The 14,397-nt window shown below is 41.7% G+C and overlaps 1 protein-coding gene across 6 annotated transcripts in view; it reads left to right on the forward strand.

Annotated features, from left to right (window-relative positions):
- Positions 1-14,397, forward strand: part of SNCAIP (synuclein alpha interacting protein) — a 155,759-nt gene that overhangs the window by 103,521 nt on the left and 37,841 nt on the right. For all 6 annotated transcript variants that reach the window (XM_034655915.1, XM_034655918.1, XM_034655920.1 and 3 more), the window contains exons 4-5: positions 6,797-7,665; positions 9,308-9,487. In XM_034655915.1, coding sequence (XP_034511806.1) covers positions 6,797-7,665; positions 9,308-9,487 — 1,049 coding nt within the window. The remainder of the gene's footprint in view (positions 1-6,796; positions 7,666-9,307; positions 9,488-14,397) is intronic.

The raw sequence follows: 14,397 nt of genomic DNA on the forward strand, positions 1-14,397 counted from the left end.
TCTCATCAGATGAGCCTTATCTCAGGCAGAGAAAGCAGTCAGGGCATTGTCGGAAGAGGGGAATCTTGCCCAAAGGCAGGAGCACTGAAGGAAGAACATGGGTGTGTTCCAGAAATCGGGAGTTCAGCAGGGGGTGCAGGGGGAAATTAGTGCTTCGATGAGAAGATAAATTAGAAAATAAATACAAGCATACCTCCTTTTTATTGTGCTTCATATTTCTTGTGCTTTTCAAATATTGCTTTTTATCTTTCCTTTTTTTTTTTTTTAATAAATTGAAGGTTTGTAGCAATGCTGTGTCAAATAAGTCTGCGCCATTTTTCCAAGAGCATTTGCTCACTTCATTGTCTCTGCCACATTTGGGTTATTCTCACAATTTTTCCATTTTTTTCATTCTTACTATATTTGTTAGGCTGATCAATCTGTGATCTTTGCTGTTACTTGTTAATTGTTTTGGAGCCCCGTGAGCCACGCCCAAATCAGATGGCAAACTTAATCGGGAAAGGCTGTGTGTGTTCTGACTACTCCACCAACCAGCCATCTTCCCATCTCTCTCCCTCTCCTCGGGCCTCCCTGTTCCCTGAGACACACCAATATTGAAATTAGGCCAGGCGATAATCCTACAAGGACCTCTCAGTGTTCATTTGAACGGAAGAGTTACATGTCTCTACTTCAAATCAAAAGCTAGAAATTATTAAGCTTAGTGAGAAAGACATGACCAAAAGCCAGGACAGGCTGAAAGCTAGGCCTCTTGCACCCAACGATCAGGTTGTGAAGGCAAAGTAAAAATTCTTGAAGGAAATTAAAAGTGCTGCTCCAGTGAACACATGAATGATAAGAAAGCAAAACAGCCTGATTGCTGATACGGAGAGAGTTTTAGTTTAGTAGTCCCATTAGAAGATCAGAGCAGCCACAACATTGCCTTAAGCCAAAGCCTCTTGGAGAGCAAGCTCTAACTCTACAATTCTGTGAAAGCCGAGAGAGGTGAGGAAGTTGCAGAAGACAAGTTGGAAGCTAGCATATGTTGGTTCAGGAAATTTAAGGAAAGAAGCTGTTTTTGTAACAGGAAAGTACAAGGGGGAAGTAGTTTATGCTGATACAGAAACTGCAGCGAGTTATCCAGAAGATCTAGGTGAGATCATTCATGAAGATGGCACCACCGAACAACAGATTTTCAATGTAGATGAAACACCCCTTGGTCAGAAAAAGATGCCGTCTAGGACTTTCATAGCTAGAGAAGAGAAGTCAGGTCCTGGCTTCAATGGACAGGTGACTCTCCTGTTAGGGTCGAATGTAGCTGGAAAATTTCAGTTGAAGCCAGTGCTCATTTGCCATTCTGAAGATCCCAGGGCCCTTGAGAATTATGCTAAATTTACTCTGCCTGTGCTCTGCAAATGTGCATGACAGCACATCTGTCTATAACATGGTTTACTGAATATTTTAAGCCCACTGTTGAGACCTAACACACAGAAAAAAGAAAAGAAAAGAAAAGAAAAGAAAAGAAAAGAAAAGAAAAGATTTCTTTCAAAATATCCCTGCTTATTGACTATGTCCGTGGTCACCCAAGAGCTCTGATAGAGATGGGCAGTGACACGAATGTTGTTTTCATGCCTGCTAACACAACATTCATTCTGTAGGCCATGGATCAAGGAATCATTTTGACTTTCAAGTCTTGTGATTGAAGAAATACATTTTGGAAGGCTGTAGCTGCCATAGGTGATGATTCCTCTGATGGCTCTGGACAGGGTAAATTGAAAACCTTCTGGAAAGGACTCACCATTCTAGATAACATGAAGCACATCCATGATTCATGAGAAGAGGTCAAAAATACCAACATTCACAGGAGTTTGGAAGAAGTTGATTCCAACGCTCACAGATGACTTTGAGGGGTTCTAGATTTCAGTGGAGGAAGGCAGTGCTGATGTGGTAGAAACAGCAAGACAACTAGAATTGAAAGTAGAGCCTGGAGATGTGATTGCATTGCTGCCATCTTGTGATAAAACTAGAATGGATGATAGATTGCTTCTTACGGATGAGCAGAGAAAGTGTTTTCTTGAGATGGAATCTTCTCCTGGGAAGATTGTTGAAATGACGACAAAGGATCTAGAACATGACATACACTTAGTTGATCGAAGAGCAGCAGGGTTTGAGGGGATTGTGTCCAATTTTGAAAGAAATTCAACTGTTGGGGAAAGGCTATCAAACCGCATCACATGCTACAGAGAAATCGTTACTGAGTCTATCGATGTGGCAAACGTCATTGTTGGGTTACTTTAAGAAATTGCCACAGCCAGCCCAGCTCCCACCACCGGGATGGGTCAGCAGCCAACTACATCAAGGCAAGACCCTCCATCAGGCAAGAGATGATGACTCGCTGAACGGTCAGATGATGGTTAGCATTTTTCAGCAGTTAAGTATCTTTAGTTAAGGTGTATACATTGTTTTTTGGACCTAATGCAATTACACACTTAATAGCGAGGACATAATTTTATACACACTAATTATCCAGAAAATTAATTTGACATGCTTTATTGCCATATTCCTTTTATCATAGCAGTCTGGAATTGAACCTGAAATATCTCTGTGGTACGCCTGTAAAAACAACAACAACAACAACAAAACAAAACAAAAAACTGCTACACCCTATGCTAAGGAATTTAGTTACTATCCTGAAAGCCAGTTTTCCAAACTTAGTAATTTGAGAATTATTTCCACAAATGTATTCTATCCAAAGCCGCCTTCTGTTATTTTTGCTCTCCCTGTAAACTACTTGTACTATTACTTGTTTAACATTTTCCTCAAATGTCTTACTTTGAAACATACCTGTTTTCAAAAGAAACTTCACATCAGTATTGTAAATAGAAAACCCACTTTGTAGAGGATGTGCAAGGGTTCCTGTGTGGTCCAGTCGGTATAATAGGATGGAAAACAGGGACCAAAATTGAGAAAAATTTGTGATCAGGCCAGAGCAGGAGTTGGTGCCTGGAAGGATGAGAGACGCCAGTCAAGGAAAGAGACGGGCCAGTGATGCTCCACAGAGGGTCTGCTTGGGAGACTGCATGAGCGGTCGTGTGACCCAGGCCAAGTTTACGAAGAAAAGAGAGTAGAGCATGTGTGCTGGATGAGTAGGAGAAAGGGAGGGAGCAAGGAAGGGAGGAGAGGGGTAAGACCCCTGCATTGGAGCATGCTGCCTGTGCAAATATGCACCCATCCCAGGCTCACAGTAAACGTTTGTTGAATATACAGCAAAGTATGGATGGTCAGCGGGCCACTGGAGACCACTTTGCTGGAGCTCAGAGACACTCCCAATGCCAGTTAGATTGGAAGAGATCACCGTGGCCTATAAATGGCCTCAAGAACACTTGCATTTACTTCATGACCATTCAGAAAATTTGTGACATAATCAGGTAGACAGGTTTAAGGTATACTAGACACGTTTACTTTCGCAAGATGTTAAAAATGAATCCATTCAACCAAAAAGCCATTAAGAACCTATTTATGTAAAGCAATTTGCTGAGTGCTTTGAGGGATAGAGAGATAAATTCGACACAGACCCTGTTCTCATAGAGCTTGTAAAGATCTAATAAGACAATAGATAAAATTTTCAGGGATTTAAAGCTTAACATATGAGGCTTTTATTCATGATTTCCAGAAAACAAATTGAACCTTGAAATCTCTCTAGTAACCATAGTCTGAACTTTGTTTTCATGTGTTATTAGAAATTGATGACAGTATTGGGGTAGAACAACAGTATAAATGAAATTTGGGGTAGATCTATAGAATTGGAAGTTAAAATCTTGTCAACCATTAGTAGGCCTTTTTCTTATGTTGTGCTTAAAGTGCTCATTTTCCCAGCTTAGGAGAAATAGTCTAAAGTTTTGTCTTATGTGTAGCATAAAATTGCCCTTCCTCCTCAGATGAGTAGATGTAGGAGTAAATTGGAACATTCTCGTGAGACTCTTCAACAATCAATTTCACATAACTGGGATTTTTTTCCCCCTGGTCAACAAGACACAGACTAGAAAACATAGATTTCACTCTGAGCCTAAAAGAGAGTCAGAGGTTTGAAGAAGAGGAGGGACAACAAGGCTAATGTTGATGCCCCCTCTTCAGTTTCTAGACCCTTCTGTGGAAAGAAGTGTTTTCATAAGACTCAGACAGAATTCATTTCCATAGAGCGTTCTTAATGGCTCCTGTCAGTACAAAACAGCTGGGAAACATATGGTATCCATTTCCCTGTATCACTTGGAAAAAATTTCACATGTAAATAAAGCCAACATAAAAGAGTAGCCCTTTGAACCCACGACCTTATACAATACATAAATATATTGGTACAATGCACTCGTTGTATTGGTCCACTAAGTTATGTGACGTTAAAATTTTTTATTTTATCCTGAGATGCACATTTTTAAGAAGTTCCAAAGGAATCAAGGTAACTGGCAAAATATTAGCAAATACCATACCTAATAATCACTAGTATCCCTGAAATGTCAAGGAATATATATATATACACACATATATACACACACATGTTAGCCACTGTATTTTAAGCTTTTCAGAAAAATGGATGGATAAAATTAAAGGCATATTTACGCGTTATAAACTTTACGTCCACTATCTCTCTGCTGTTTTAAATAAGTAACCTCCCTTGAAAGGAAGGGAGGAAAGCTTGGCAGAAATTTCTGGCAGACAATTTTTCATAGCTTCACATTTTTAAGGGAAAATGGACCTATAAAGGATAGGAAACCTTTTAAATTTATAACGGACCAACTGGAATTAGTCTTTGCCTTTGCATATTTACATTTCATAAATAACTTTAGAAAACCCAGCTCTTATTGGTGATTATCACTCCTCTGAGTTTATTAACAGGACTTTTGTCCCCTGTGATATTAAGCCGTAAATCCCTCAGAAGGATGCGCTTTGGGCATTTACAAGGAGATTTAATGTGTTGCACAAAGTGAGATTCAAATTCAAATACTAGCATTTGTTAATTGTCCCCTCTGTGCCAAGTACTGTGTACAGCTTAGAACCAGAGCCAATGAAAGGGAAGAGAAGCAGCCGCTTAAAAGCATCTAGATACCTTCCTTCCCTTCTGGAACATTCCTTGTTAATACCTGTTCTTTACTGGACAGAATCCAGGCCTCCCTCCATAGCTCGTAGTATACTCTTCGTAGATTTTAAAGGTCTCAGAGCTAGACCATTTAGTGCAGATCTTCTGAAAAAAAAACCCATGCCAAATTGTGGCCTGTTTTGGGGGAAAGACCCCAGCCACCAGCAGTTACATAGCATTCAGGCTCAGAATAGTTACTCTCACCTCCTTAGCTTGCTTCCAGAACTTCTCTGAATCCTTTTAGAAGACATCCCAATAGGAACGAGATTGACCAGTGATCTAAATTTGGGGAACTTTTAATAACTTGTACGCCACTTTCACCCCTGGAAGTAGTGGTAGCCAGGGACTGTCCTAGAAGTTACAGACCTGAATACACCCCATCTCTTTTATTCTTTGGTCTTGTGCAGTAGTAAAGAAGGGACACAAGCACATGCTTTTGGATTAAATACTACCTACCTGTTGTTGTTCCAGAAGAGGAGGGCATGTCCTGAAACCTCCCCCCTTTGACGGGGGCTGGTGTAAATGTAAGTGGAAGGGGAGGATTCCATAAATCAGCGGCCTCCAAGTTTCCAAGGCTGCCGGGTCATCTGTCTAGTCAGAGGAGTGTCCCAGAGAGGAAGCAGGATCACTGTGAGGGAGGGGACTGTTGTTCTGTCATCCTGCGCCAGAAGCAGGCACAGGGTTGCCTTCCATTGCCTTCCAGGAGGCTAACCGGGAAGCTGGTGTTCTTATCTTTAACCTCCAGATGCATTGCTGTTTCACTGTAAACTCCGTCTCTACCAGACGCTCACTCAAAGGCAAACCAGACAATCTTTATCTAAACTTTGCAGAGAAATGAGAAGAAAGAAGGGAAAAAACACACTAATGTGTGCATCTCGCTCTTCCTTTGCAGTTCCTTTTCCTCCTCGTTGTTCCCAGCTTTGCCAACATTGGAGGGCAGCCTTGAATCTTACAGCACGTTCCACTGTGTGCTGTGTCATATGCCAGAGAGCACCGGGAAATGCCCCTGAATGACGGTTCACTGGGATACCCATCTGGGGTAGAGAATCACCCAATGGGTCACAGTTTCAGTTTGCCCAATATTAAGTAATTTACCCCTTCCTTGTGTAGGACTTCTCAAGCTTTAGGGATATACATATAAGAATGTATGCATGTGGACGTGTGTGTGTGTGTGTGTGTGTGTGTGTGTGTGTGTACATCCCTTTTCTCCTCAAACCACTTTGGAAGTTCATTTAACAGAGGATCCGACCTCCCATTTCTGTTTTTCAAAGTGGTGACAAGTATCCTAATCCTTGCAAAGAAGTATAGCCATCCATACATCAGAAACCAGGGATGAACTGTATGGTGACTAACATAATATAATAAAAAAAAACATTAAAAAAAAAAAGTATAGCCATTCAGGGAATGAACCTAAAAATCTGTCTGGATTTGTTTGTTTGTTTGAGCTGTCTGCTTTTCCCATGATTACTATTTTCATTAATTTTGAGCCAATAGGCCTAACTTTTATCGCTCACTGTTTTCCAGCGGTAAATATGAACTGTTCGGTTTATGATAACGTTCTCTCTAAGTCGTCCCCTTAGACGAGGGCTTTCTTTGAACATAACATGAGTGGACTGCTCCTGCCTGCGTGGCCAAGATACCTTGGGCGTTTCAATGTAATACTCTCCTCTTGTATTTATTTCTGAACAGTTTCTAGCTCGAGCTGGAATTGCAGTGTGTCAGCTCTCATTACGAACACACAAAAGCCCACAGGAATCGCGGATGTGTACGGTAAATTCCGCCCCGTGAAGCGAGTTTCCCCGCTGAAACATCAGCCAGAGACTCTGGAGAACAATGAAAGTGATGACCAGAAGAACCAGAAGGTGGAGTACCAGAAAGGGAGTGATTCCGACCCGGGCCCCCAACCCGAGGAGCTCAGCCCTGGAGATGGAGACGGTGGTCCCCAAAGTAAGAGCACCGAGCCCAGCACGCTGCTGGGGGAGCTGGAGCATTATGACCTTGACATGGATGAGATTCTCGACGTGCCTTACATTAAATCCAGTCAACAGCTTGCCTCTTTCACCAAGGTGACTCCAGAGAAGAGAATCCTGGGTTTGTGCACCACCATCAATGGCCTTTCTGGCAAAGCCTGCTCTCCGGGAAGCGCTGAGAACTCGCCAGCCGCCATGACACCTTTCTGCGTTCTTTCGCCTGTGAAAAGCCCTCACCTGAGAAAAGCGTCCTCTGTCGTCCGGGAGCAGCAGAAGCTCTCGGCTGAAGAGTCTGAGAGCTCACCGCCTCTGGTGAAGTGTGGCTCTGCATATGAGCCCGAGAACCAGACTAAGGACTTCCTCAACAAGACCTTTAATGAGCCTCCAGGTCGAAAACGCGAGAAGGCAATGCCGGACTGCCAGCTCAGGGCCTTCCATCCGCAGTCCTCGGCCACAGACCCCAAACTAGAGGAGCAGGTCGGGGGCGTGACCTGGACCAGCCCCCAAGGCCCGGAAGAAAGGAGTGAGTATCTGAAAAAAGTGAAAAGCATCTTGAACATCGTTAAGGAAGGACAGATCTCCCTCCTGGTAAGTATGATCTAATTCCATCATCTAGAGACTTCGATTTTATCAGCTCCATTCATGAGTAACAGAATGATGAGTGTTTGTTCCCATTCTTGCTGCTTTACTCGTAGGCTGAGTTAGACGATGTGCCTCTTGAATTTTAAAATACAAAGTTAGGTTAATACAGGGAGAAAAACGGCTATAGAGGGAGTATTATTCCACTTGAATTGTGCATGAATCTGACTGGAATAGGACCCATAATCTAAAACAAAAACAAAACAAAAGTCCAGCCCTTGCTCTAATGTGAATCTTAATGTCCTTCTTTTCCCTGTTCGAATGGGTCCCAGTGCTCTCACTCGGTTACGTGTGGGGATGTTGGTTCCTTGTTGATGGGGAGCCTGCCAGATACATGAACAGAGGGTCTTCTGTTTTATCCTGATCATTATTCAGAAGAGTTGGACCAGGAAGTTTGAAAGCATTTGCAGATAGAAGCTTACCCTAGAGCTTGGTTGCCCTCTGACCTCCATGGAGTTTTTACTCAGTTCCAGCGCAGCCTGTCTAGGGAGCATGAAGAAACTTTTCCAAAGACTCGAGTCACAGAGTTAACATGATGTAAGAAAAGTCTGTTCTGCTTAGGCTCAGAGAGAGCTCAACTGAAATCACACTCCATCTGCCTACATTGTTCTTTTCTGGCTTGCAGACTTGGATCAAACAGTAGCAAGCCTGGGCTGATACTATGATGTTAATTAAAGTCTCACTCGAGAAAATCATCACATTTGGCAGTATGATTCCACTTGGGGTAAAGCCATGCAGAGATAAGTACAATGTGCCTGGTCTATTGTCACAAATCTGACTGTTGTCATAGGATGATAGGATTAAACACTTTTACTAAAAAATAGTAATAATTTTTTTTCTCCTGAAAATAGCTTTTTCCATTTCTCCTGGGTCTTCCTCTCTTTTTCTCTCTGGTTCATTCTTTTCTTCTGTCCATCCCATGTTTTCTTGTTTCCCAGATGATAACACCTCTCGACTCACCCAACAGTCTCTCTCAACCATGTCATATGCAGGGAACTAAGCTTCACTAGATGTGAGAACACTAAAGACCAGGTATAGCCTCCAGGTGCCCCAGGGCTTTGTTCAGGGTGCAAGTGTCTGGAAAAATCCCGTGGTAGCTCTAGTTGTGGCAGCCATCAGATAGCTTGTGATCAAAGCCAGTTCTCCGTCGTTCAAGGCAAACCAGATGGAGGAGAGAAGTAGTTCCTTCATTCAACAAACCTACAACAGAGGATAAAACACAGTCTGGCTGTCAGCACTTAGCAGTCGAGTGGAGGAGACAGAGAGGGAACCTGCCAATTACCATAAATGTCATTGCAGTCGTTTAGAAAGCCATCTTGGCGCCTCCGCAGGCTCGCTGACCGAGCCCTGTCGCCATGTCTCCCATGAAGATAAGTCCCTTGAGGACTCAAGTTCTAAAGGACAGGATAGCAAAAACTGTAATGGAAAGTCATTAGCATTAAAAGTAGGGAATTTTTGACTTATTAAATCCCCAGGATGGCCACCAGAGCTCCTGGAAACTTGTCTCTTCTTCCCAGTGCCCACAGCGAAACCCCCATAGCGTCTCATTCTGATTCTTGACTTAAGTGTTCTAATCTTACCGCCTGTACAGCCACACCTTGCTGCCGACAACCTAGACAAAATTCACGACGAAAATGGCAACAATCTCTTACATGTGGCCGCGTCGCAGGGACACGCTGAGTGTCTGCAGCACCTCACCTCTTTGATGGGAGAAGACTGCCTCAGTGAGCGAAACGCAGAGAAGTTGACTCCAGCAGGCCTGGCCATCAAGGTGATGGGTTGGGGGCTGGGCCCGCCACAGCTAAAATTGAATTTCTGTGTTTGAAGATTCCTAGTGAGCTAAGTTGGAGAGATGAGTACGGAGGCGGGGGGGAGAGTAGCATAATATACCAAGCAAATTGCAAATGAGCATACTACATTTAAGAGAGTAATCTTTTTTTTTTTTAAAGATTTTTATTTATTTATTCGACAGAGATAGAGACAGCCAGCGAGAGAGGGAACACAGCAGGGGAGTGGGAGAGGAGGAAGCAGGCTCCCAGCAGAGGAGCCTGATGTGGGGCTCGATCCCACAATGCCGGGATCACGCCCTGAGCTGAAGGCAGACGCTTAACCGCTGTGCCACCCAGGCGCCCCAAGAGAGTAATCTTTTTGGTTACTAACTGCTTTGAGCTTTGGAGACTATATTCCAGTTTATCGTGCAACGAGACTAAGCTTCAAATCAACTAATAAAGAGGAAGGAAAATGATCTGTTGTGGTTCTCAGAACTGTTGTTATTGGAGGTGACTGCAATCTAGATTTTTAACCACACCTGGATTTATCTGAGACTGTTTCATTTTTTCCTACTGTGAGTATAATGAGCGAGACAAATGAGGAAAAGGTGTATTTTAAGGAATGATAGCTCTCAGGAGTATTTCAGATAATAAAGCAGGCTTCTGATGGATCACATCTGAAGGGTAAACATCTTCGGTACCAAGAGTTGTTTAGAATGTCAGAGCCGAGTTTTGAGTTTAGTGTCGACTGGGATAGAGTTAAAACGTAGAAATTGTGAGTCAGGGACACGTGGTCTTTTATAGTGCACTGCAGTGAGTGCCTCTGTAAAACATAACACATCACTAGAAGGCTAGCTATTAAACTACAATTACTTTTAAGATCTTTGGCAAATAAGTGTAGAATTCAGTCATATTTATGAAGAAGCCAGAAGTGAAGTTCAGGGAAATAGAATACATCTTGTGCTTCTGCATATGTGCTCTGCTTTACATAATAGTTATATCTTCTAAAAGCTGAATAATCATTTTTAGGAATGGAATTATTTTGAAATTTACTAGGGGAACTTGCTAGTTAAAGAAATCTACTTGTGTATTCACTGAAGAACATGTTACATTTGAAAAACGAGTGATTGCTGTCCTACCCTTAGTGTATCTTTTATGCAAATCTGAATTTTTGCATCTTTAATTTATTTACCATTCAGTGAAGTTTTTTTTAAAGGTTTTATTTATTTATTTGAGAGAGAGAAAGAGAGAGCGAGCGTGAAGGGGGGAGGGGCAGAGGGAGAAGGAGACTCTCCACTGAGCAGGGAGCCCTGATGACATGGGACTCCATCCCAGGACCCTGAGATCATGACCTGAGGTGAAAGTAGGCGCTTAACCAAGTGAGCCACCTAGGCACCCCACCATTCAGTGAAGTTTTTTTTGTTTTGTTTTGGTTTTTTTTTTTAAAGATTTTATTTATTTATTTGACAGAGATAGAGACAGCCAGCGAGAGAGGGAACACAAGCAGGGGGAGTGGGAGAGGAAGAAGCAGGCTCATAGCGGAAGAAGCCTGATGTGGGGCTCGATCCCACAACACCGGGATCACGCCCTGAGCCGAAGGCAGACGCTTAACCGCTGCGCCACCCAGGCGCCCCTCAGTGAAGTTTTATGTATTAAAAGTTGCTTTCTGTTTTATTTAATTTTATTCAATGATAATGTATTATTTCCAAGGTAGTATAGAAAATGATATTTTTTTTGATAAAATAAGATATCTATGACCCTGGTAGATATTGTTTTCCTTCAGTGAATATTGCTATGTTGCAGTAGGAGCTGAACTGGAGGGAGCCATCATGAAGAAAGAGAAATCAGATGGAAAGTCAAGGTGCAGTGTAGTTGAGTTCAACAATGTGTACCTAGTCCACCAGGTACTGTGTTAGGTGATGGCAATACAAATTTGAATGAGACCTAGTCCCTTTTCCTCAGAAGCTGATAGCCAGGTAAGTTACAGTAAGTTACCAGTAATTCAAGCGCAGGATGGCAAATTCAGGATCTAGTCCTAGATCAGAGTCCTGTGGGAAGACAGGGGTTGGATCTCGTCATCAATATGTGTGGGTCAGTGATGAACAAAGTACACTTGCAATGTCAATAAACACTGACATTTGCCTTGTTGTTTTAGTGTTTATAAGATACAGTTCTCAGTAACTTTCCTAACTGGTGTTAGATTATGGAGTATATCGTAGCTACATAGTTGGATGAGAGTTTTTTTCTTCATTTATATGCCCTAGTGCTTGTTTTCATGGATTAAGAATCTTCAGCGTAGGACAGTACGTAAGAAACTTGGTGGTCATTAGGCCAACCCTGGGTATAAACTCCTTCTACGGTATCCATATTGGTAATTCATTCTTAAACTCCCCCAGTCGGCTACTGCTATCATATAATCAGCATGTAACCTTGAACTGCCGTGCTTTTTGTTTCTATGTTTTAATGAAGAACACATAACAAACCCACGAGATTCAAAAGCTCTTATAGATTTGGGGTCTCAGACTTTTCATATTTTTACTTCCGGACAATGATATGAGAAATGGAACTCTTCTTCTGTGTCTTCATTTAATCTAGAATTTACCAAAAAAGTCAATACAAATATTTTATAGTAAGTGCCACCCCCTTTGGGAATCTGACCTGAAAAAAAACCTGCCTCAGTCCCTTCAGTGTTATTTGATAGACATTGGCGGAGTTGAGGGAGTTCTACGAAGTCATCATTCTTCTGTTTTAGGACCTTGTTTTGAACACCAGTGACCAACTGATGGCATTTCACCTCATTAAACATAGTTCTGAGAGCTACACTGTTGTTAAAGACAACAAACTTGGTTCAAACAAGCAGAAGTCGCTGAGATAATGTGACTCGGCTGACAGGAAGCAGAGTCAGAGATAGGGTATCAAATAAAAAGACTACCTGAAAAAGGGGGCTTTGAAGGCTTAAGAACACCTCTCCCCTACCCTTAAACTCCTTAAATGGAACATAATAAATTCTTACCGGTTACATGCAGAATTTATTGAGAGTTTTCTGGGGAACCCAACACTAGATACTGTGGCAGTTCAGGGCATTACTGAGTGCCCTTTGGGAACAGTTAAGCAAAATAACTAGAAAGAAAGATTTCTATATGGTGAAAGCAGTGTGTTTCTAAAATGGGGCCAACATAATACATTATTTTAGGAGCTAAGCAGACTTGGGGTGAAATAAACTTAGTTTCTTTTTTATTTCTCATTAAGTCCTTCTGATTAAGCTCAAAGATAACAAATTGGTCTGGTGAGAGAATGACTTCAAAGACATAACCTACTGACGTTGCTTTTTACCATCTAATATGAGTGACCCCAGTTTCAGAGACTCCAGCAGGCAAAAATCTCCTGCTAGAATTTAATAACATTTTTTTGTTTTCTTGGTATTTCTATTTATGGCAAGCAATGTTGTGTTCAAAATCATAGTAGCAAGATATTTCCTTCCACCTTTACAACAGCATTTTATTATTGAATACTTTTATTCAAACGTTACCTTCTTGAATAACTAGACCTAACAGATATCTAACAGAACATTCTACCCAACAAAAGTAGAAGACACATTCTCCCCAAATACAGATGGACCATTCTCCAGAACAGATCATATATTGGGCCACAGAACAGGTCTCAATAAATATGAAAGGAATGAAATCATACAAAGTATGTCCTTTAATGACAATGAAATGCAGTTAGGAATCAGTAACAGAAGGAAATTAGGGATACTCACAAGTATCTGGAATTAACACAGGCGAAAATTATCATTTATCAAAGAAGAAATTACAAGAGAAACTGGAAAATATTTGGAGATGAATGAAAATGCACTATATTATCATTTAAGAATGCAGCTAAAGCAATGCTGAGAGGGAAATTTGTAGCCATAAATGCCAGTATTAAAAAAAAGAAAAAGAGGGGCACCTGGGTGGGTCAGTCAGTTAAGCATCTGCCTTCAGCTCAGGTCATGGTCCCATGGTCCTGGGATAGAACCTCACGTTGGGCTCCCTGCTCAACAAGGAGTCTGCTTTCCCCTCTCACACCACCCCTCCCAGCTACTTGTACTCTCTCTCTCTCTCTCTCTGTCTCAAATAAATACATAAAATATTTCTTTAAAAAAAAAGGAAAATGAAAGGTCTAAAGTTAATAGCTTAGCCTTCTACCTTAAGAAACTTGAAGGGGAATAACAAACTACATTCAAAGCAAGCAGAAGAAAAGAAATTTAAAAATTCAAGCAGAAATAAATGCAGTAGAGAACAGAAAAAAGAAATAGAGAAAGTCAACAAAACCAAATCGGGTTCTATGAAAAGATTTAAAAAATTAGTAAACTTTTAGTTAGACCAAGAAAAAAACAACAAAACTCAAATCATTAAAATCAGAAATGTTACCTTATATTTCTGTGTTCTGTGTAAATGCCGGTTGATATGAACCATCTTCCCTAGTAAATGCTCACTGTAGTTCCTATTCCTTTTTTAATCAGAGGGAATGAAGCACATAGTATCAGTGGTTTTATTTTAATCCTGGTCAGAAACAGTTGGCATGCTCAAATTATGCAATTTGAAGAACATCTCTAATGAAGGATTCATATACAAAAGGATGATGGGTGGGGTGTAGGGAGCCCAAGAAGAAAAGTACAGTATCCTGGGGATAAGAGCAGAGCGCACTATTATCACCCAAGAGCCTGAAGGGGCTGGGGAGGAGGCACAAGCTAGAGTTGGCTGAATGGAAGAACTGGCTGATTTTTGACCTTTGACTGCTGGAGGGACACAGTAGCCAATGGAAACCCCATGGGAGTTGGAAAAACCAGAAAAAGGGGACCTCAAACTCACCCTCCCTTCCTGGTGTCCTGCCAACACTCTCCATCAGCCAAACCCAGGGGGCAAGGGAG

The sequence above is a fragment of the Ailuropoda melanoleuca genome, chromosome 3 (assembly GCF_002007445.2).
Source record: "Ailuropoda melanoleuca isolate Jingjing chromosome 3, ASM200744v2, whole genome shotgun sequence".
NCBI lineage: Eukaryota > Metazoa > Chordata > Mammalia > Carnivora > Ursidae > Ailuropoda > Ailuropoda melanoleuca.